This window comes from Eleutherodactylus coqui, chromosome 6 (assembly GCF_035609145.1).
Source record: "Eleutherodactylus coqui strain aEleCoq1 chromosome 6, aEleCoq1.hap1, whole genome shotgun sequence".
NCBI classification, from domain to species: domain Eukaryota; kingdom Metazoa; phylum Chordata; class Amphibia; order Anura; family Eleutherodactylidae; genus Eleutherodactylus; species Eleutherodactylus coqui.
In genome coordinates, this window is record NC_089842.1 from 202,956,927 (window position 1) to 202,980,049 (window position 23,123).

At 45.2% G+C, this 23,123-nt stretch overlaps 1 protein-coding gene across 9 annotated transcripts in view; it reads left to right on the top strand.

Moving 5' to 3' along the window:
* The window catches only part of MTA1 (metastasis associated 1), a 203,744-nt gene that overhangs the window by 43,672 nt on the left and 136,949 nt on the right, over positions 1-23,123 (top strand). For all 9 annotated transcript variants that reach the window (XM_066608606.1, XM_066608608.1, XM_066608607.1 and 6 more), the window contains exon 2: positions 12,219-12,286. In XM_066608606.1, the coding sequence (XP_066464703.1) occupies positions 12,219-12,286 (68 nt within the window). The remainder of the gene's footprint in view (positions 1-12,218; positions 12,287-23,123) is intronic.

Consider the following 23,123-nt stretch of genomic DNA (forward strand, 5'->3'; position numbering starts at 1 on the left):
TCATGTGTGCTGCTGCTTAACTCAATTCCTCCCATTCTGTATGTGCTTTCTTCTTTTTGTTTCTTGCCCAGATGTAGGACTTTGCATTTCTCCTTGTTAAATGCCATTCTGTTAGTCACTGCCCACTGTGTGAGCTTTTCTAGATATTTTTGAATACTCGCGCTCTCTCTCTCTCTCTCTTCCCTAGTGTTAGCTATCCCTCCTAGCTTTGTGTCGTCGGCAAATTTTGATCAGTTTCCCATCAATTCCCACCTCCAGATAATTTATAAAAATGTTGAACAACACTGGGCCTAGGACAGAGCCTTATGGTACCCCACTTGATACATTCTTCCACTTGGATGTGCAGCCATTTATGACCACTCTTATAGTACGATCACTCAGCTAGTTGTAAATCCACATAACAGTTGCCTTTTCAATCCCATATTTGGTCAGTTTTTCAATAAGTATAGTATGAGATACTTTGTCAAATGCTTTACTAAGGTCAGAATAACTATATCCACTGCATTTCCTTGATCAACCCAGTCGGTGATACTGTCATAGAAGGAAATTAGATTACTCTGGCATGACTTGTTTGTTACAAACCCATGCTGGCTCTGGTTAATTACTCCATTTTCATCCAACTACTTGCATACATGCTGTTTAATAATTTGTTCAAAGATCTTTCCCGGTATAGAAGTCAGGCTCACAGGCCTGTAGTTTCTTGGATCCACCTTCTTCCCTTTTTTGAAGATGGGGAAAACATTTGCCCTTTTCCAATCTTCTGGGGCTCTCTTGTTCTCCACAAATTTTCAAAGATTATGGCGAGTGGTTCAGTAATTACCTCCGCTGCTTCCTTTAGTATCCTAGGATCTAATTCATCTGGACCTTGAGATTTGAATTTATTTAAGTTAGTTAAGTGTTCCCTCGCCGTCTCTCTGCTTACAGATAGTCTGCATTCTTTTATTCCCCTAATAGCACAGGGAAGATCAGTTGATGTTCCATCTACTTCCTGAGAGAAAACAGATACAAAAGAGAAATTTAAAAGTTTGGCCTTCTCAACATCATTCTTAACCAATTCACCATTTTCTTCTTGTACGCATCCAATAGCATCTTTGACTTTTTTCTTTTGCTTTTGACATACCCTCAAAATCCTTTTTTATTGCTTTTGACCTCTGTTGCAAGCCTCAATTCATTATTAGCTTTGATAAAGGTTTTTTTTTTTTTTCTTCCATTTTTAACGTGTGCAAGTTCTGTGTTCATCCATCCTAGCTTCTGTGCCTTTAGACACAAACAAGGATGACTCGATGAATGGAGGCAGAGCGGGCTGGAGAGCTATGGAAACTGAGTAGCGCAGTGCGCTATACTGTTTCCATAGCTCCCCATTTACTTCCATGTGAGCTGTGGGAATAACGCTATGCTAACAGCTTGACTCTTTCCAACAGATGGTCAGAATAGAGCGCCCAGGTATTCCCAGCTCGGACATGAAAAGCTTAAGATGGATATACCCCTTTAAGGCTTTGTGCCATTATTGTTTTCCTTTAGGCAATGTTCACATCTGTGTTGGAGCCTCTGGCACAAAAGGACAAAGAAAATAACTTTTTGTTCAGTAAAATGCTGTGTGGCATCCTGGAAGCCAAACGGACCCCATTATAGTGAATGTGCTTTGTCGGGCAGCGCTAGTGTCGGTCATATTCGGCGCTAACTTTTTCTCCTTCTGTTGTGCTCCTAAGGCAGAGCCAAACACAAAACTTATTGGAGATGTGAACGAGGCCTTAGAGGGTTCTGTACTGTGTTGGTGGTGTGTGTGCTGATACGGAGGGGTTTTGGAATAGCCTCTGTGTGCTGCTATATGGGAAAAAGCGAATCGGAGGAGCCAGAAAAGTAAATGGGCTAATAAATTGCATCCTTGTAGACAAATTAGCAAAACAGTCTTTCTGCCTCTTTCCTCTACATTACTGCAAAGGTTGTGAAGCCGGTAATACTTTAGTAATACCAGTGCAGAACACCATGCGTTGAGAGCACAGTACCATACAGAGTTGTAGTTTGTGCAGCCATATAGTCGTGTGCATTGCCTCTTTAAAGAGGGCTGGTTAGTTGACCGGACAGCTTACAGGAGCTGACAGATTCCCTTTTTTAGAGAGGATGCGGATGGACAGGTCTGTCAGATGCCCCTCCATCAGCAGCCTTGTTGATGACCAGAGCACCATCAGACAGGAGGGAAGACTGCTAAACAAGGGGGTTATACTCTTCAGCAGAAGATATCAACATTGAGCCTGTAATACTATTATTTTTGCATTCACTCTGTCAAAAGAAAATCAGTCCCCTAGAAGAAGTTGTAGTTTTGCTACAAATCTCGGAATGCAGTTCCATCTCGGGCAGATATGAAAATGATTAGAGTTATGGTGTGATTAGATGAACGGTCTTGTCACCTGAGGCCCTAAAAGTGGTTTCCCCTTGTCCGATGAAAAGGCTCTCAGAGGCTCCTTGTGTTTAGTGACCTCTTCCACTTGTGTAGAGCTTGTTGACCACTAGACGCCTCTACGACGCTGAGAAGAGATTTCGCCCTGTTACCACAATCTGAGAGGGTCGCATTTTTGGTATGTGAGGAGCTGCATGGTCGTATCGATGAGTTGTCCCCCACCGATCGTTTTGACCAGACTGTTAAGAGGTGTTGGGACCAGTGGATATGTGAGGGCACACAAGGCGACTGGGATCAGGACGCTCCCTACAAACCACCAGTAGAGAGGAGCATCTGATCGTCCAACAAGCATCAGCAGCTCCAACTGTTCAGTTGTCTACCATGTAGAGACAGGTGGCGCCATTGTTACCGGTCCCTGTGTCTGTAGGAACCACTTCCAGGCACTTGGCTGAAGGACATTTGGTCACATGGCCCCCAGTACATGTGCGGCCTTTGACACCTACCATCGCCTCTGTTTGTAGAGCTGTCCTGAGGGACTAAACTGGACTGCTGCAGAGAGAAACCCAGGTTGATTTCGGTGGCACGAATCCAGGTTTAGTTTGGGCGCTGACGACGGCCGTGTTCGCGTCTGAAGATCTAGTGATGAGCGCCTCAATCCTGCCTTTGCTGTGGAGCGGCACACTGGCCCCTGCTGGTGTGATGGTCTGGGCACATACAACAGTCAGTCCCCTTTAGTAATAGTTTTGAGGGACAATGACAGCTTAGCGATATGTTCAGGACCTCCTGCAGCCACATGTGTTCCTCTCATGGCGGCATCATGGACGAGCCGATTTATCGCATGAATGAGAAAATAATGTAATCGTTAACTCGTTCGCTCTCGTCCACTCTGTTTAGACAGGCCAATACATCTCTAGCTCATTCGCTTTTGTACACTCTGTTTAGACAGGCAGATACATTGTTGGCTTGTTTTAATCAAAAAACCGTTCAGTCGTTCCTATTCACTGTATAACTGAATGAGTGGGACTGAACGAGTGCTGCTTAAACCGAATGATCATTGAACGAGCCAACAATGGTTTTATGCCTGCATACTAGAGATAAGCGAGCACCAAAATGCTCGGGTGCTGGTTGCTCGAGAGTTCGTTTCGAGTAACCAACCCCATTAAAGTCAATGGGCGACTCGAGCATTTTTGTATATGACCGATGCTCCGCTAAGGTTTTCATTTGTGAAAATCTGGAAAACCCAAGAAAGTGATGGAAACGACACAGAAACTGATAGAGCAGGTGAGGGGCAACATGCTGGGCTGCATCTCAGGCTCCCAGGTCCCACTGTTAAGCCACAATAGTGGCAAGAGTGAGCCCCCCCCCCCCCGTCCCTAACAATTTTTACTTCGGACAAACCCTCATTAGCAAGGCACACCTTAGCTAAGCCCCACACTACCTCCAACCCTGCACAAGCACTGCCTGCGGGACACACCACTGCCTCTTCTCCTGGGTAACATGCTGCCCAACCCCCCCCCCCCCCCTCCCGCACGACCCTGCGTCCGCAGCGCACACAAAAGTGTCCCTGCGCAGCCTTCAGCTGCCCTCATGCCACACGCTGGCTGCATAGCCGCACCACCCTCATGTCTATTTATAAGTGCGTCTGCCATGAGGAGGAACCAGAGGCACACACTGCAGAGGGTTGGCAGGGCCAGATAGCGACCCTCTTTAAAAGGGGCGGGGCGATGGCCCACAATGCTGTAGAGAATCAATGAGAAATTGACGTTCGATCTTCATTCCAATCCTGTGCCACCTCCGTCAGGAGCTGCAAACGTGGGCATGAGTTACATAGCTATGGGGAATCCATGTGCACACACAGTATTCATTCTGTCTAGGTGTCGCATAGCTCAATCGACACCGCCAGGGGAAAGCCATCTGCACTCTGCCCCCTACCCAAGTCAGTCAGTGTCTTTGTGCCAGACAGGTCAAACACCGCGATGGGAACTAAATGTTCACCAACAGCATAGGTGGGTCCTAGGCAACCCAAGACATGAACAATAAATAAATCAGAGCGGCCAAACATGGCAGACTTGCACCGCGCCGACGACATAGGCCTCGGCCCACAGCTTCAGCAATCGTAGGCGTGAAGCGGACTTCGATGCTAGTTCATCTGCGAAGGGCTCATTAAATCAGTTAGCTTTCCTTTCACCGCTCCAATGACTGGATTAGCAGGAAAAAGCTCCACAGCCCCAACCTGGCGTACTTGCACTTCCCCCGGGACATAGGCCTCAGCCCACACCCTCAGCAAACGCGGGCATAAAGCGGACTTCGATGCTAGTTCATCTGCGACGGGCTCAGTAAATCAGTTACGTTTTCTTTCCCCGCTCCAATGACTGGATTAGCCAGGGAAAAGTTGCGCAGCCCCAACCTGGCGCAGTCGCAGTTCCCCTGGGGCATAGGCCTTGGCCAACAGCTTCAGCAATCGTAGGCAGGAGGCGGACTTTCACTGCATCCAAGACATAGGCCTCTGCACAAACCCTCAGCAATCGGAGCGGACTCCAATGCTAGCGTAGCTGTGAACGTCTCATTCGCGCTGTATCGCTCCTCTTGTTTGTCCCAATGCAGTGCCCCGGATAGCTAAGGTAACGTGAGATAAAATACAGGTTGGCTTTGGCCCACACTGCATGCCCTAGTCAGGCTGGGTTTTTTCATAGTCCCAGGCAGGTACAACTCCGCTATGGGAAGTCTGTGTGCACCCACAGCATGGGTGGGTCCCAGAAAGCCACCGACGGTACATAAATTAATCCCATTCCAGTGCCCCGGATAGCTGAGGTAACGTGAGATAAGATACAGGTTGGCTTCGGCCCACACTGCATGCCCTAGTCAGGCTGGGTTTTTTGGGGGGGCCAGATACGTAGAACACCGCAATGGGAAAACTTAGTGCACCCATACTATGCACAGACCCCTGTAATATTCCTGTAGCAAAGGTATAAGCTGACCCCACTAACAGTTATGTTGCAGAAGTCTAGGTAGACCCCAGTAACATTTCTGTAGTTACAGTATAGACAGACCCCAGTAACATTTCAGTTGCAGCAGTATAGGCAGAGCCCAGTAACATTTCAGTTGTAACAGTATAGACAGATCCCAGTAACATTTCCATAGCAGCAGTATAGGCAGAGCCCAGTATTAGTAACATTTCAGTAATAACAGTATAGACAGACCCCAGTAACATTTCCGTAGCAGCAGTATAGGCAGAGCCCAGTAACATTTCAGTAGTAACAGTATAGACAGACCCCAGTAACATTTTATTTGCAGCACTATACGCAGACCCCAGAAACATTTATGTAGCAGCAGTATTGGCAGACTCCTGTAACATTTCTGCAGTTGAAGTATAGGCAGACCCCTGTAATGTTAATGCAGTTACGCTCCCCTCCTTTGGGCCAAACAAGTTTCTCCGATAACTCTGGTAACACGAGAGAAAATACATGATGCGCGTTGCTGATCCCCTGACCCCAAGCGGGAGGAGGAGGTGGCATTACAAGGCCAAGACAGCATGACCAGGACTCGCAATATTTTGTGTGGGAAGCACGTTAACGGGCCCAGGGTCAGGCTCGGTTCCGCGCCTCCACCTTGAATTTTGCCTCCACAGGCAAAATCAAGCTGTGGTATTGAGAGAAAATACATGTTGGCTTCGGCCCACACTCCAATAATAATAATAATAATCTTTATTTGTATAGCGCCAACTTATTCCGTAGCGCTTTCAGGCATGGATAAATGCAAAACAATACAACAATTGCAACAATTACAATGTGAGATACATTGGGTTAGACACAAATGGGTTGGGGGTGGTACAGGAGGTGCAGGGGTTGGGGAACACAGGCAATAGGAAATTTTATGCCCTAGTCAGTCAGTGTTTTTTTGGGGGCCAGATAGGTAGAACACAGACCCCTGTAATATTCCTGTAGTAAAGGTATAAGCTGACCCCAGTAACAGTTATGTTGCAGAAGTCTAGGGAGACCCCAGTAACATTTCAGTAGTAACAGTATAGGCAGACCCCAGTAACATTTCTGTAGTAACAGTATAGGCAGACCCCTGTAACATTTGTGTAGCAGCAGTGTAGGCAGACCCCTGTAACATTTCTGCAGCTGAAGTATAGGCAGACCCCTGTAACATTTGTGTAGCAGCAATATAGGCAGACCCCCTGTAACATTTGTGTAGCAGCAGTGTAGGCAGACCCCTGTAACATTTCTGCAGCTGAAGTATAGGCAGACCCCTGTAACATTTGTGTAGCAGCAATATAGGCAGACCCCTGTCACATTTGTGTAGCAGCAGTGTAGGCAGACCCCTGTCACATTTGTGTAGCAGCAGTGTAGGCAGACCCCTGTCACATTTGTGTAGCAGCAGTGTAGGCAGACCCCTGTCACATTTGTGTAGCAGCAGTGTAGGCAGACCCCTGTCACATTTGTGTAGCAGCACTGTAGGCAGACCCCTGTCACATTTGTGTAGCAGCAGTGTAGGCAGACCCTTGTCACATTTGTGTAGCAGCAGTGTAGGCAGACCCTTGTCACATTTGTGTAGCAGCAGTGTAGGCAGACCCCTGTCACATTTGTGTAGCAGCAGTGTAGGCAGACCCCTGTCACATTTGTGTAGCAGCAGTGTAGGCAGACCCCTGTCACATTTGTGTAGCAGCAGTGTAGGCAGACCCCTGTCACATTTGTGTAGCAGCAGTGTAGGCAGACCCCTGTCACATTTGTGTAGCAGCAGTGTAGGCAGACCCCTGTCACATTTGTGTAGCAGCAGTGTAGGCAGACCCCTGTCACATTAATGCAGTAACGCTCCTCTTCTTTGGCCCAAACCAGTGTCTCAGATAACTGTGGTAACACGGGAGAAAATACATGATGCCCAGTGCTGATCCCCTGACCCCAAGCAGGAGGAGGAGGTGGCATTACAAGACACCATGACCAGGACCCGCTGTAGTCTGTGTGGGAAGCACGTTAGCAGGGTCAGGCTCGATTCCAAGCCTCCACCTTTGTGACCGAAGGTGCCCTGAGTTACATAGCAACGGGAAATTCATGTGTCGCAACCTGGATGGCTCAACACTGGATGGGGCAGTCTTTGTGCACTTACAGCATAGGCTAGGCCAAGGAACTCAAAGATGGCATTACACAAGAAGAAATCGGAGTGCCCAACAATGGGAGAGTTTCGCTCCGCCAAGCAACTTGGCCTCGGCCAGCAATTCTGGCCTAGTCAGTCACTGTATTATCTGTGCCACATAGGTAAAACACCGCGATGGGAAGACTTAGTGCACCCATAGTATAGACAGACCGCTGTAACATTCCTGTAGCAAAGGTATAAACAGACCCCAGGAACATTTCTGTAGCAGCAGTATAGGCAGACCCCAGTACCATTTCTGTAGTAGAAGTATTGGCAGCCCAAAGTAACATTTTGTCTAGCAGCAGTATAGGCAGACCCCAGTAATATTTCTCTAGCAGCAGCATAGGCAGACCCCTGTAACATTTATGTAGCAGAAGTATAGACAGACCCCAGTAACATTTCTCTAGCAGCAGTATACGGAGACCCCTGTAACATTTCTGTAGCAGCAGTATCAGCAGACCCCTGTAACATTTATGTAGCAGAAGCATATGCAGACCCCAGTACCATTTTTGTAGCAGCAGTATAGGCTGTGAGGAAGGAGGAGCAGCAGCCAAAGGATTCGGAGTTTAGGCAGTGGACTGCGTAGAAGACTGGGTGCCCGATACATTGCTGGATGCATTTTCTGACATCCACGACAGGACCTGCTCACACTGCTCTGTTTGCAATAAAGGTCTACCATGCGGACCCATAAATTGTGATATGAAGCTGGGGACCCCAGAAACTTGCCTCTCTCCTAATCCCGCAGCACCCGGCTGGGATGCACCTGGACCAGGAACTCGGCCTGTGCCCACACCCTCACTTGGAACTCCGCATCCTCGACCCCTACCCATCAGCATGGAGGATTACGAATAAAGCAGACACAGACCGCTGTAAATAATTATAGAATTATAAGCGTACACTTTCACGCAGAGAGCGGAATTGTAACGCTAACTCCAGGCAGAAAAAAATGGAAGGAAGGCCGCAAACAGGCCTAGCAATGCAATAGTGATGCACCAAAACTCCCACCAGGCACCCAGTAAAATGCAGACGGTAAGAGGTAGCCCAACGAAGGAGCATTTGGCTTTTTGGTTTTTTTTTTTAAAAAAGACAGGCTATATACTGTGTATATCACTTTTTCCTCTATAAGTACCTGTGTTGGCCGTACACTGAGCGTCAAATTCACTGCAGACACAGGCCGGTGTATAATCTTGGAATTATGTGCGTAGACTTTGTCGCTGAGAGCGTTATAGTAAGGCAAACTCCAGGCAGAAAAAAAATAGTCAGGAAGGCCGCAAACAGTCCTAACTGTGCAATAGTGATGGACTTAAACTCCCACCAGACACCCAGTAAAATTTAAACCGTCAAAGGTAGCCCAACTGAGGAGCTTTTTGTTTTTTTTGGTCAAAGAATACAGGCTATATAGTGTGTATATCACTTTCCCTCTATCAGTCGCTGTGGCCGTATGCTGTGCGTCTCTAATTCACTGCAGACACAAGCCGGTGTAAATAATCTTGGAATTATGTGCGTAGACTTTGTCGTTGAGAGCAGTATAGTAAGGCAAACTCCAGGCAGAAAAAAATAGTCAGGAAGGCCGCAAACAGGCCTAAGTGGAATAGTGATGGACTACAACTCCCATCAGACAACCTGTAAAATGCACACGGTCACAGGTAGCCCTAAGAAGGACCGTTGGGGTTCTTGTACACTGGATCCTACACTACCACTCTCCCTATCTTAGCAACGCTGTCCCTATACTATGTAGTACAGACTGCAGCCTGAGAACGCTATAGCTGTAATGGGGCTGCACGCCCGATAAACAAAAAAAAAATGCAAAACTGCTACCAGCAGCCACAACAGTAATGCACACGGTCAGATGTGGCCCTAAGAAGGACCGTTGGGGTTCTTGTACACAGGATCCTACACTAACACTTTCCCTATAGCAGCACCAGCACTGTCCCTGATCTCTCCCAGTGTGTCTGTGGCGAGCTGCGGGCGGCTCCACTTTAAATACTCAACAGTCACTTAATCTCGCCAGCCACTCACTGCACGGGGGGTGGGATAGGGCTGGAACGTCACAGGAGGAAGTTGTAATGCCTTCCCTGCGTTTCAATTGGCCAGAAAATGGCGCACAACTTTCAAGGAAGGAAATGGAATTGACTCAAACATCGCGTGGTGCTCGCCTCGAGTAACGAGCATCTCGAGTACCCTAATACTCGAACGAGCATCTAGCTCGGACGAGTACACTCGCTCATCTCTACTGCATACAATGAACGATGAGCAAAAAGCGAACAATTATCATTTGCTGTTCGGGTATTGATGCGTTCCGTTTAAAAACACCTCAACAAAGTGTCACTTTATTATCTGTTGGTGAGATGCTAATTTCAGTCTCCTCAGTGTCTGTCTCTGTCCATGGGGTGCTGTAGTGACCAAATATTATACATGATGGTTGAATAAAAGTTTTAGCAGCCTCCTACATGTTCCCAATTATTGCATATTTGTCTGACTAATTAAAAGGTTCCTAAAGTTTTGGGTCTACAAGGCCTGTGCAGAGCAGTCATCGGGTTACAGTGCCTGCAGTCCTCCCCACCATTTGTCTCCTACTTCTCGGTAACCTATGCAATGTATGTTAGTACACGGGGTTGGTTTGTAGTTTATAACCATGGAGACACACAGGTCCGCCTAGGTTCTGTAGGCATATACAAGTATGATATATTTTTTCATTAAGGCCTCATGTCCACCCGCAGACCTCACTGTTTCCGGGTTTGCTGTACTGTGCATGGTCCTCAAGGCTTGCCATTGGACATGCGCAGTACAGTATTTTTTATATATATTTTTTTTTATTTAAATCTCCTGCTTTCTCGCAGGATCCGCGGCCCGTCCGCAGTGTCAGCTGCGAGCAGATCGGACGGCTTCCATGGACTTCAATGGAAGTAGTCTGTGCAGGAAACGTAGCAAAATAGAGCATGCTGATATTTGTTTTCCGGACCAGAAGGTCCGCAAAACAAATCTACATGCTTTAATAAAGCTGCGGACGCCCATGTCTTCATATGGGCGCCTTGAATTGCGGATCATCCACGCAGACTCCACATTTCATACCCGCCCGTGGACATTGGGCATGAAGGACTTGTCCAAGTGTGTTTTTAATATTAAAATGGGTGGAAGTTTGTTAAAATAATTAAAAAAAAACAAAAAAAAAATTGCACTCTTGTTTCCCTCAATGATCCAGCGCTGCAGCACCCACAGTCCTCCTGGTCTTTGGCTTTAATGGAACTCTCTCCATATACTGCTGTCTTTGGCAGCTGACACCTATCTGCAAGAGCCAGAATTGTTACGAACTCCAACCCAGCCATTAATCCTGGCACTGATGGGCCATTTAAATGCTGCTGTTAGTACTGACGGAGGGATCGGGGCGCCTCCTGTCATCTAAACGGCCCTCAAGCAGCAAGATCACGGTTGTCATTTGGTGCATATCTTCCTTTTAAGCCCTTCCTGTGGCAGGGCTTAATAGAGTGCCTGCAAATGTATGATATTCTGCAATACAGAAGAATTGCAGTATATTGTACATGCGATCAGATGGTCACCAGTTCAAGTCTCCTATGGGGACTTAGACAAACTGTCCTAATCATTTTTTTTTTTAATTTTGGTTTAAAAGTTTGGGTGCTCAATGCAGATTTCTGCTTGTAGTGACCCAGCACTCCTGTCATTGATGTGAGGCGGGTACACATCTGGAAACAGGTTTTGTTTTTTTTTGTTTGGCTCTCTTTGCTGTTGTCACTGCCCCCATGTCCTGCTCTGCTCCCCCCAGTTGCCCAAGCAGCGGCAGAGAGTAAAAGGAGAAAAAAAATCTATAATGTACCAAATTTGATTGTCGAGCTGCCATTTATTGATGGTTTATCCTCTTCCAGGGACTCCTGCAGATTAGCTGTTTACTGGGGCAATGCACTCATGCATAGACCTGTTATCTAACGGAAGCAGACAGCTCCAATTCTCTCTGCAGTGGCTAAGTTTGGTATTGCAGGCGGAGTTCCCATTCACTTCAATGGGAGTTACTATCACAGTTAACAGTAGATGTGTGACAAGGCTCAACTTTTTTTGATAGGGTTAATCCTGGGGTGAGGGGGAAAATTTGCGCTGCACCACTTGCTACAGGAAAGATGCAGTAATATTACCACGTCCTATTAAATATTTTCCAGCAGAGTAAAATACTTCTAAAAGACTACAAGAGTGGCTTGGACGTTTTCCGGGAGGGTAACAATGTTACATGTTATAGTTGCTGATTACTTCAGAAGGGTTGGTGATCCAAGCGTTATTCTGATTGCCAGATTGGAGTCTGGAATGTATTTTTTTTTTTCCCTTTGAAAATGAGGAAAATTGGCTCGCCCTCATTGCTTTTTTTGTCGTCTTCTGAATCAATATTTCGGGAGAAATAGGCTGAGGGGATGCGCTGGGGATTCTGTTTTCTTGCTCCATTCAGGATCCCGTGTTAGGACAGAACCAAACAGCGCCGGGCAAACCCCATTGAATATAATGGGGTCTGTTCGCTTTCCGCCCGGCTTTTGGATGGATGAAAAAAGCGCTGCATGCCGCAGGCTCCGATGCAGATGTGAAAACCACACTTTCACACTGTTACACTAATGTGCCGTAGAATTTATGGTGAATTCTAATGCTCCCCTGTGAGCGCTTTGATCATTTTATCACATCTATTTTTCAGATTATGTTTACTTTGAAAACTCCTCAAGCAACCCTTACCTGATAAGACGAATAGAAGAACTTAACAAGGTAAGCGTTCATGAAGTTTTACTATTTGAGTAAAAATGACGCTTTACAGGTTATCAGTGATTTTATTCTGGTATATTTGGAAACTGTATTTCTAGAAGTTCCCTTTTATAAGGCTGGCTGCATGCGACCGGGTCGGACTCCACATGCGTGAGCCTGCGGTGCAATCCAACCCTGTGCCCAGCTGGCTTCGGCGCTTACCTTTCTTTTCTTCTTTTTCTGTACTGCTGATTGTTCACACAGACACGCGCAGTACAGGGTGTTTTTTTTTTAATTGTGTTTTTGTTTTTTTATATATAAATCCCTGCTTTTCCTGCGCTGTTGCTGGGCAATGACGCGGGTACCAGCAACCTTTCCGCAATGTCATTGCGGAAGGGCCGTGGGTTGGATGGCTTCCATTGAGTTAAATGGAAGCTGTCTGTGTAGAATCCGCTTAATAATGAAGCATGCTGCAACTTTTCCTCCGCCAGCGGAAAATCGCCATTGATTTCCGCTTGTGTGCAGGAAAAGGTGCTTTTCCATAGCATGCTATGGGGGTGGTATTTACTGCGGAATCCGGAGGTGGACGCCCACTCCCGATTCTGCAATTTAAATTATGCCCCTGTTCAGCCGGCCTATCTCTTATTGATCGCCTCCTTTGATTGATCTTACTAAAGTGGAATTGTGAATGATAATAGGAGTAATGGAGCTGGAAATATATTTTATGTTTGTTTTATTTGCACATACAAACCACATGATTAATCGACAATGTGATGCAACCTGTTCAAGCAGTCTGTGGCTCAATGCACTCTGATGGGTCACAGCTGTGTATTAATATATAGCAGGGGTCATTGTTGAGATCTCCTCTGTTCAGTTCTTCAGATATCCATTTACTGGGAACAAATGTGTTAGATTAGTGCTGTATGCTCTTCTGTTAGGCTACTACACTGATGGAAATTGAAAGTGTTACATCAAGAATTGGTGAAATTTCATAAAACGTGAGTCATACCCAGAATCAACAATAGTAAATTGGAATGAAATCAAGCAAAGTTTATTACTGTCGGGTGTCAGTAAGCAGTCGGTCCACCATGAGCGCCTTTACACTCTTGGATCCTTGCAGGCATTGAATTAATAAGTGTTTGGATATCTTGTTGGATCTCTCTATGCCGCCATGACTTGTAGTCAGTTGTTGTACAGTTTATGGTGGGTGGCCATATGACGTAATGTACCTACCTATGGCATGCCAGGCATGCTCTATTGGGGAGAAAGCTGGTGACTGCTCGGGCCATTCCATGGTCGTGACACCTTGCATGCCGTGTCTCGTGATGGCTTCAGTATTTGGACATAAGGTGGTCATGAAGGGTATGACAAAAGGGCGTACCACTCTGTCCACAAACTTATGAGCTGCCATTGTGCCTTCAACAACCACCAACTCGGTCCTGCTGTCATAACTGATAGCCCCCTGCCACCACCCCAAACCATGAGTCCAGGAGTTGTACCTGTGTCGCTCTGAAATCAAATCAAAGCAGAGTAGGTCCTGTCTCCAAACCACTTTGCTCCAGACAGAATTGGGACATGTCACTAAACACAACTGTTCTCCACTGTCTAGTTGCGTCTAGCAGTATACCAGGTTAGTTGCTGCGGACAGTGAAATCTGGTTAACGAAACACACTTCATGGGGGTCCGAGAAGGCCCAGCTTTTAGCAATAGGTTTACATTTGTGGCCAAACTGTTCCTTTTCTGGACGGAACTAAACGGCGCCGGACGGAAAACATTCACTATAATGGGTTCCATCTGCTGTCCCCAATTGTTTGTGGGGTGACTAACTCCAACCTCCGCTCAGATCTGTGCCACAGTGGCCCATCAATCAACAACTGACATCCGTACACTTTGACGGTCTTCACGTTGCGTTGTCCTTCTGTCTAGACCTGCACCAGTTCTGCCAGTACTGCTGCCTTCCTGTGTCCGTCGAGTGACTGCTCTCTGTATGGACATTGCACTATAACCCGTTCTTCTGGAGATTTCACAACATGAGGCCCCATTTCGAACATGTATGTTATGCAACCTCTCTCAAAGTCAGATATAATGGGTGTAAGGTTGCTAATATTTGGCATACCTGGTCACCAACAATCTGTGGACAAAAAAGGACCTTCTTGTATAACAAACTTGATGACTTCTAAACTAAAACAACGTAGTATTTTGTTTAATAAATTTCCCTACTTGTAGTTCATTGAATTTTTAACTAATCAATATCCTTCATATGGAGGGACTATGATCTAAGTTTCATACATTTTCTGCAACTCTGGGTGTAACACTTGCAGTTTCCACCAGTATATTAACCCCTTAATGACATAGCCTATTTTGGGCTTAAGGACGCAATGATTTTTGGCGGATTTTCTTTCCCATTTATCAAAAGTCATAACTTTTTTATTTTTCCGTCGACGCGGCCGTATAAGGGCTCGTTTTTTGCGCGGCGAACTGTAGTTTTTATCGGTGCCACTTTTCGGTACATTTGACTATATTGTAAAACTTTTATTTATTTTTTTTTTTATGATCGCAGGGAGAGAAAACGCATCAATTCTCCCTTAGATTTTATTTTTTTTCCAACGTTAATCATGCAGCATAAATGATACAATCCATTTTTTTTCTGCGGCTCGGTACGGTTACAACGATACTAAAATTCTTAAATTTTTTTAGGTTTTTCCACTTTTCTGCAATAAAAACACTTTTTTGCAAATCTTTTTTCTTTTTTTTTTTTCCCTAAATCGCTGCATTCAAAGTCCTATAACTTATTTTTATTATGTACGGAGCTCTGTGAGGGCTTACTACTTGCGAGACGAGCTGTAGTTTTTATTGGCACCATTTTGGGGTACATACGGATTTTTTGATCACTTTTATTGCGTTTTTAGGGAGGCAAAATGCTAAACATTTGCATTTTGCCTCAGTTTTTTAGCGTTTTTTTTACGCTTTTTTCCGTGCAGAGTCAAAAGTATGTGCAGCTTATTGTACGCGTCGTTATGGACGCGACAATATCAAATATGTGGGGGGAGGGTTGTAACCTTTTTTATGCTAATATGAGAAAAAGCATTAAAAAAGTGGTTCTTTTTTTTTAATGCATTTTTTTAATCTTTTTTTTTTTTCACACAACTTGTGTCCCCCCGGGGGACTTTCACCACAGTACTGCTGATCGCTGTGATCGCTACTGCCCTGCCATGCCTTATCGCTTATACAGCAATCATAGCCATTGGCACTACATTACGCCTGTGTCTGGCGTCCTGTTGCCATGGCGACAGGCTGGGCTCTCGCTCCCTCTGTGAACTCTTTCCCTGCCGCGATCTACTTAGATCGTGGCAGGGAAGGGGTTAACAGCGGGGGGAGCATCTCCGATGTCCCTCCGCTGTTGCAGCGGGAGGCCGGCTGTGACTAACAGCTGGCTCCCACTGCGGGATAGTGTGAGATCATATGTGATCTCGCGCTATCCCCAGGACGTAAGTTTACGCCCTGTTATGGGAAGTACCCCACTGCCAGGACGTAAACTTACGCCCTGGAACGGGAAGGGGTTAAACAAATGTTTTCCGCCCTTCAAAACGCAGGTGGAGATATTGCTGATTGTGGCATTTCCACTGTGGAATCTGCTTGGCTTTCTTCCACACCACGTGGATGACACACGGCTTGTACTATAAATGATATGAATCTTCCATGTGAAAATTCCACAGCATATGTGCCCCCTATGTGAAAATACAGGGTCTTCAGTTAGTGAAAAATTCTGGAGGGCGCAATAAAGGGGTTGTGCCACAATTAGAATATATACCCCATCCACAGGATAGGTAATAACTTACTGATCAGTGGGGGTCTCACCACTGAATTCCCTGCTGATCTCAAGAACGGGGCTCCCGTTTCCCCCGTCCTCCCCAACGCAGGGTTACTGCACTCCCTTACAGTGAGGAAAAGACTTAATAGAGCACAGGTCAGGAGGCACACATGCACTCCACTCTCTTTCAATGGGACTGTGGAGATACTGGAACGGCACCCGCTTGGATATTTCCATCAGTCTTATTGACATGAATAGAGTGCTGACCGTGCATGCTTGGCCAACGCACATTCACAGTGATGTCACTGAGAAGGGGGGAAGACTACCCACCCAGTGACAGGCAGAGCGGGACATAATTAGTAGTTGTGGCACAACTACTTAACGCCGTATGACATAAGGGTACATCATGGCAGCGGGGATACTTAACGCAACATGACCTAACTTCACGTCATGTGGATGGCGCGGGTTCAGAAGGGAGCCCGCGCCATTCGGCAGCGGGAGCCAGTTGTTACCGATAGCCAGCCTCCCGCTGCAACAGTGGGGGTGCATGAGCACAGCGCCCCCACCCCCTGCTGTTAACCCCCTACATGCCACTATCTATGTAGATCGCGGCATGTTAAGGGCTCACAGAGAGAGGGTGCTCCCTCTGACGTCATTGGACCCCCGTGATGTAATCACGAAAGGCCGACTGGTTGTCATGGCAACAGAACACCAGATACAGGAGTCCTGCTTTGCCATTGCCTATGATCGCTATTGCAAGTGATAGGGCAGTGCAGTACAGTAGTCCTGCAATGTCCTATTATAGCTGCTATGGTTCAGGTCCCCTACAGGGACATAAATAGTGTAAAAAAAAACAAAAAAAAGCATAAAAAAAGCGCAAAACTTTCTTTCGCTCATTTTCCCTGATTTGTATGAAAAAATTAATGTAAGTAAGACCCCACATATGTGGTATCATCGTGTCCATAACGACTTGTAGTATAATTTAAGCACACTAATAACCTGCGCTGCAAAACGTAAAAAGGAGGCAAAATGCTTATTTTATTTGTTTTACCTCACAAAAAGTGCAATAAAAGCAATCAAAAAAGCTATATGTACCCCAAAATGGCACAAATAAAAACTACAACTCATGATGCAAAAAACAAGCCCTCATAGAGCTCCGTCCGTAGAAAAATAAAAAAGTTATGCGACTAAATGATGCAAAAAGAATTATATTTTCCCAAAAAAATGGGTTTTATTGTGCCAAAGTGGAATAACAAGGAAAAAAAATATTTTTTTGGCATTGTTGTAATCGTACTGACCTGCAGAAAAAATGTATTGTCATTTATGCTGTATGATTAACGCTGTAAAAAATTAAATAATTAAACAATGGCATTAATGTGTTTTGTCTCCCTTCTCTAAAAAAAATAAAAAAATTTTACAATACATCATATGCACCCAAAAATGGTACCAATAAAAACTATAGTTTGCCACCCACGCAAACAAGCTGTGATACAGCCTTGCCGATGAAAAAATAAAAGTTATGGCTCTTGAAAAGTGGAAATGGAAATCCCCCAAAAATTGCTGTATCCTTAAGCTCAGAATAGGCCATGTCCTTAAGGGGTTATTAAACTAAGGCTAAATTCACACGGCTGGCCTGATATCACACTTGTCAGCGGATGCGAGGAGTTTTTCATTCAAAAAAGCCTTGCATCACTTTTGCGAAATTGCGATTTATTAGGCACGTGTTTCCCAGTGATTTCAAAGGGAAACATAACCTCACGCTTGCATGCACGACATGCGAGTGCCATGTGATGTCTTTCCCCCTTAGGCCTCGGTCAGACGGGCGTTTTTTCGCGCGATTTGCACATGCGCATGCGATCTGCGCATATATAGAACCATTGCTTCGCAATGGGATCGGTCACATGTCCGCTTTTTATGCAGATATGCGATAAATTATAGGACACAACATTTCGCAGAACGCGCCTATCATCGTTCTGCGATTCCTTCTGTTCTATATAAGCGCTCAATGGGGCCGGCGGCAGCAGCGCCGACCCCATTAAGAACATATACTATAAAGATCATTCCCCTCTGCCACAGCTGTGGCAGAGAAGAACCATGTTCGCCCATTAAATTCAATGGAGCCGGCAATACAGCCGGCTCCATTGAAAGCAATGGGCTGCCAGCAACCGCGGGATGAATTTTCGGGAAGGGCTTAAAAATATAAGCCCTTCCCTGAAAAGCATCTGGAAATGTGTAAAAAAAAAAAAAAAAAAAAATACTCACCTTTTCCCTACAGCCGGAGTTCAGCCGCGTCCGGCCGGCAGTTCTCCTGAACTGCTCTGTGTAGTATTCAGGAGGCGGGGATTTAAAATCCCCGCCTGCTGAATGGGCTGCCTCTGATTGGTCACAGCCCTCACAATCATAATTTTTTATTTTTTTATTTTTTTTTACACATTTCAGGATGTTTTTCAGGGAAGGGCTTATATTTTTAAGCCCTTCCCGAAAAATTCATCCAGCACTCACCGGCAGCCCAATGCTTTCAATGGAGCCGGCTGTATTCAATGGGCGAACAGCGGACAGCGCTCCTTTGATCGGGCCTGTTTCACTGAAAACGCTGCTAGGTGCAGATTTTTCAGCGACTCGTCAGCCCCGGTCACGTGATTTGCGGATGCGCATCCGTTATTCGATCCGCAAATCGCGCGAAAAAACGCCCGTCTGACCGACGCCTTAAGGACATGGCCTACTTTGGGTTTAAGGACACAATGATTTTTGTTGGATTTTAATCTCCATTTTTCAAAAGCCATAACTTTTTTATTTTTCCGTCGACACGGCTGTATAAGGGCTTGTTTTTGCGTGTCGAACTGTAGTTTTTATTGGTGCCATTTTTATGTACATAGACTATATTGTAAAACTTTTATATTTTTTTTATGATTGCAGCGAGAGAAAACGCATGAATTCTGCCATAGTTTTTTTTTTTTTTTATAGCATTAATTATGCAGCATTCATTTTTTCCGCAGGTCGGTACGATTACAAGAATACCAAAATTCTTATACTTTAAGGTTTTTTCCACTTTTCTGCAATGAAAACCCTTTCTTGGAAATCTTTTTTTTTCCCACCTAAATCATTGCATTCAAAATCCTGTAACTTTTTTATTTTTCCATGGACGGAGCTCTGTGAGGGCTCATTTTTTGCTAGACAAACTGTCGTTTTTATTGGTACCATTTTGGGGTATATACGGCTTTTTTGATCACTTATTGCATTTTTTGGAAGGCAAAATGCTAAAAATGTGCATTTTGCCTCACTTTTTTTACGCTTTTTGCCGTACTGGATAAAAAGAGTGTTGCACTTATTATATGTACCGTTACGCAAACAACGATACCAAATATGTGGGATTTTTTTATTTTCCTTTACATTTTTGTTTTTTTATGCTAATATGGGAAAAAGCCAAAAAAGAGTTATTTTTATTTTTTGAGGGTTTTTTTTTTCTTTTCTTTCACCATTTGTGTTCCTCTGGGGGACTTACACCGTAGCACCGATGATCGCTGTGATAAGGCATTGCAGGACTTTCTATTACAGCGATCATAGGCAATGGTAATACAGGATGCCTCCCTCTGTGAACCCTTCCTATACTACGATCTACATAGATCGCGGCAGGAAAGGGGTTAAGAGTGGGTGGCGAATCTCCGGTATACCCCCGCTTTTGCAGCGGGAGGCCAGCTATCAGTGACAGCCGGCTCCCGCTGCTGGATAGCACGAGATCCCTTATGATCTTGCGCTATCTACATGACGTAAGGGTACGTCCAGTTGCGGGAAGTACCCTGCTGCCATGACGTACCCTTACATCATATGGAGGGAAGGGGTTAAAGGTCCCACTGAAAGTAATAGGCAAGTCATTTAGAGGAAACATCTAAAGCTAGAACGTGCTGCGGTTTTTCTTTTATTATTTTTTTTTAGTTTTGTGCATCTTGCCCGTGTGAATGTAGCCTAAAGCATATTTGCTGCTCCATTTTCCTGCAAATCCAAATCCACCACTCTCGTCGTCCTCACCAGTCTGTGTTTACTTTGCCTGTTGCAATAACTTTCGATATACCTACACGCTGCAGCCAATCGCTGGCCACAGTGGTCTTGAGCTGTTTATTAGTGAGGTATACACATGACTGCTGCAGCCAAAGTAAAAACGGATCTGCAATAAGAATGGCGGCTGTGGTGTTGGATCAGTGGGAGAATAGAGACTATAAATTGGTTTGTGGTTTTTGTTTGTTTGTTTGTTTTAACCATTTTCTGCCCCCTCCCAGAATTTTTCACAAATTTTCAGTTTCTATTTGAATAAGTGATGCTATTTTTATTTACTAAATCAATTCCTCTTGAAATAGTCTCTATTTTACTAACTCAATGCAGTATAATGTATGGAAACTTGTCCGGAAAGCAGGGGAAAAGATGTAGATTTGAAGGAGACTTCGACCATGGCCTCTATGGAGTTGTCTAGATGTGCAAATTACTGATGGAATTGAGGGTCAAATTATTCCTGAGTTCTTCTTGTCACAAGACAGACCCTTTTACTTTACATTATTTATCAAGCACTAAAAATTCTCTTTTCTCAAAAGAAAAAAAAAACGTAAAAAATCCCAAATAGCAGTTTTCTGATCATCTTACATTCCCCTAAATGGAAATAAAAAAATAAATTAAAAGAAAACCTATATACGTCAAAATGGTACTAATAAAAGACTCTAAGTTGTCCCATAAAAACAGGCCTGATATGGCTCTGTCGACTGAAAGTATTTTTGTGAGGGAAAAAAAATGTATATTGCACAAAAGTGGTTAAACATAATAAAAGCTCTATAAATTGGGTGTTGTCATAAGCGTAATAACTTGTAGAATAAAGGGGACATATTTATACCACACTGCGAATACTATAAAAACACATTACAAAAAAACTGAAAACCGGAACCACAGAATAAAAGTTGTCGTACAGCTATATTTATAAAAAAAAACATGTAAAACGTTATGGCCGCTGGAAAATAAAGGGGGAAACTATCTACTGACTCTTCAAGCTAAAATTAGTTGTTAGGGGTTAAAAATAAGGGCTAATGGGGGGTGTGGCCAAGCAAGCAAGGAGTGAGGACGCACGTTGCTTCGCTTTTCCATAAAAACTCCTTTTTCAGCCCTTTTCTGGCCTAAAACAGAGACCCAAACAGGGTCGGACCGCGATACATCTCCTGCGGACCCACCAGAACCAGCACCCGGCCCGAGGAGCGCTCACCCGGAGATCTTTGCTGCCGGGAAGGAGCCAGAGAGCCGCGGCCCAGCATAGCTGGCCGTACGCAAGACCGGACCCGACGGGACCTGCACTGGGGGACGCTTGGCAGAGAGCACCTGCAGAGCCCGAGACAAGGGAGTGCGGCACAAGGTATTTCCACTCTGCCCACAGAGAGGAGGCTCCATCATACTCAGAGCCCGCGCTCCCACCGCAAATCCCCTGAAATCACACAGCCAAGCCGGCGGCACATTCAGCTAGTCTCCCGCCGGTCTGGTCCCTCTGCTGAGGGTCTCCCCCTCCTGCTCCCAGGAAGCGGCAGTCTGCAGGACATTTCAGACTGGCACCTCAGAATATCGGCACTCAGCCCCTCCCCCCCCCCCCCGTCCTCCCTCGAATCAAACAGGTTGCCCAGTGGATCAATCAGATTACAACACACACAGACTGAAGGGAAACCCCAGCCCAACCATACCAGGCACAAATAAAAAAAAAAAAAAGGAATTTGGAGTAAACCCATCCCCCCCCCCAAAGTAGTACTCACGATTGCTGGAGCCCAGCAGCATAACGGAGACTTCCTAGGACTCCCGGACCACAGCAGGCTCCATCAACAGCACTGCAGTCCATCTTCTATTGCTCCACAGCACCATCTAGTGGCCAAAACAGGCAACAGCAGGCTCTGAACTCCTGCTCATTCCCTCTTCAAAACACCGTAAACCACAAATTAAATCTGATTAAATAATAGAATTATCTCACTCGCTCCGTCCCTCCTGCAATAAGGATCGCTAAGCCGGGAAAGTGGCCCACCACGCAAAGCAAATTCCCACTAATGTGAACAAAAAATAAACCCTCCTCCCAACGTAGTGACATCAGGAAACGGATACAATGAGAAAGAATATCAAGAGCGCCAATTCGGAAACAAACAAAAGTTCCAAAACAACTAACAAATCAACTGAAAACGAAAAAATACTCAAAAGACTTACACCCGATTGCTCAAAACCTACAAGAACCAAAACCACCTTAGAAGAATATAAAAATACACCTATGGCGGCCTTCCACTCAGATCTAGATAGCGATTCGGAGGAGGAGGCGCGCACACAAGATGAGTCAAATTTGAGAAACTATATCAAAGCACTACCCACCAAAGAGTGTATGAGAGATCTTTTCAGGGAATTCACCCAGACAATAAAAGAAGAAATTTCAGAACTAAGAAAGGACGCCAAACAAATTTACGCAAGAGTGCAAACTCTGGAAGATAACTACACACAAATAACGCATCACTCCATGAGGGTGGCGGAAATCCTTGTGGACAAACGAAAAGAAACTTACTTCCAAAAACTGCAGATCGATGACCTCGAAAATCGCTCAAGGAGAAACAATATACGGGTCAGGGGAATCCCAGAGTCGATTTCAGATAAAGAAGTACCAACAGTACTTTCTGCTATTTTCACAAAACTGCTGAACAAATCGGAGAGTTTCGATCTGGGCATCGAGAGAGCACATCGTGTCTTGAGACCGAGATCAATTAATGCAGACAAACCAAGAGACATTCTCTGTTGCTTACAAAGCTTCAAAATTAAAGAAGAAATCCTGCACAAAGCTAGGCTTGCGAAAAGAATAGAATACGATGATAAAGAGCTCATGATATTTCAAGACCTATCCAGACTAACTCTTGACCTCAGAAGACAACTCCAGCCTTTAACCAAAGCCCTGAGAGACAAGGCTATAATCTACAAATGGCTGTTTCCTTTCTGACAATAGGACATGGACTATCAGAACCCCCGAGGACCTCCCACACGTCCTGTCCAAGTTAGACCTGA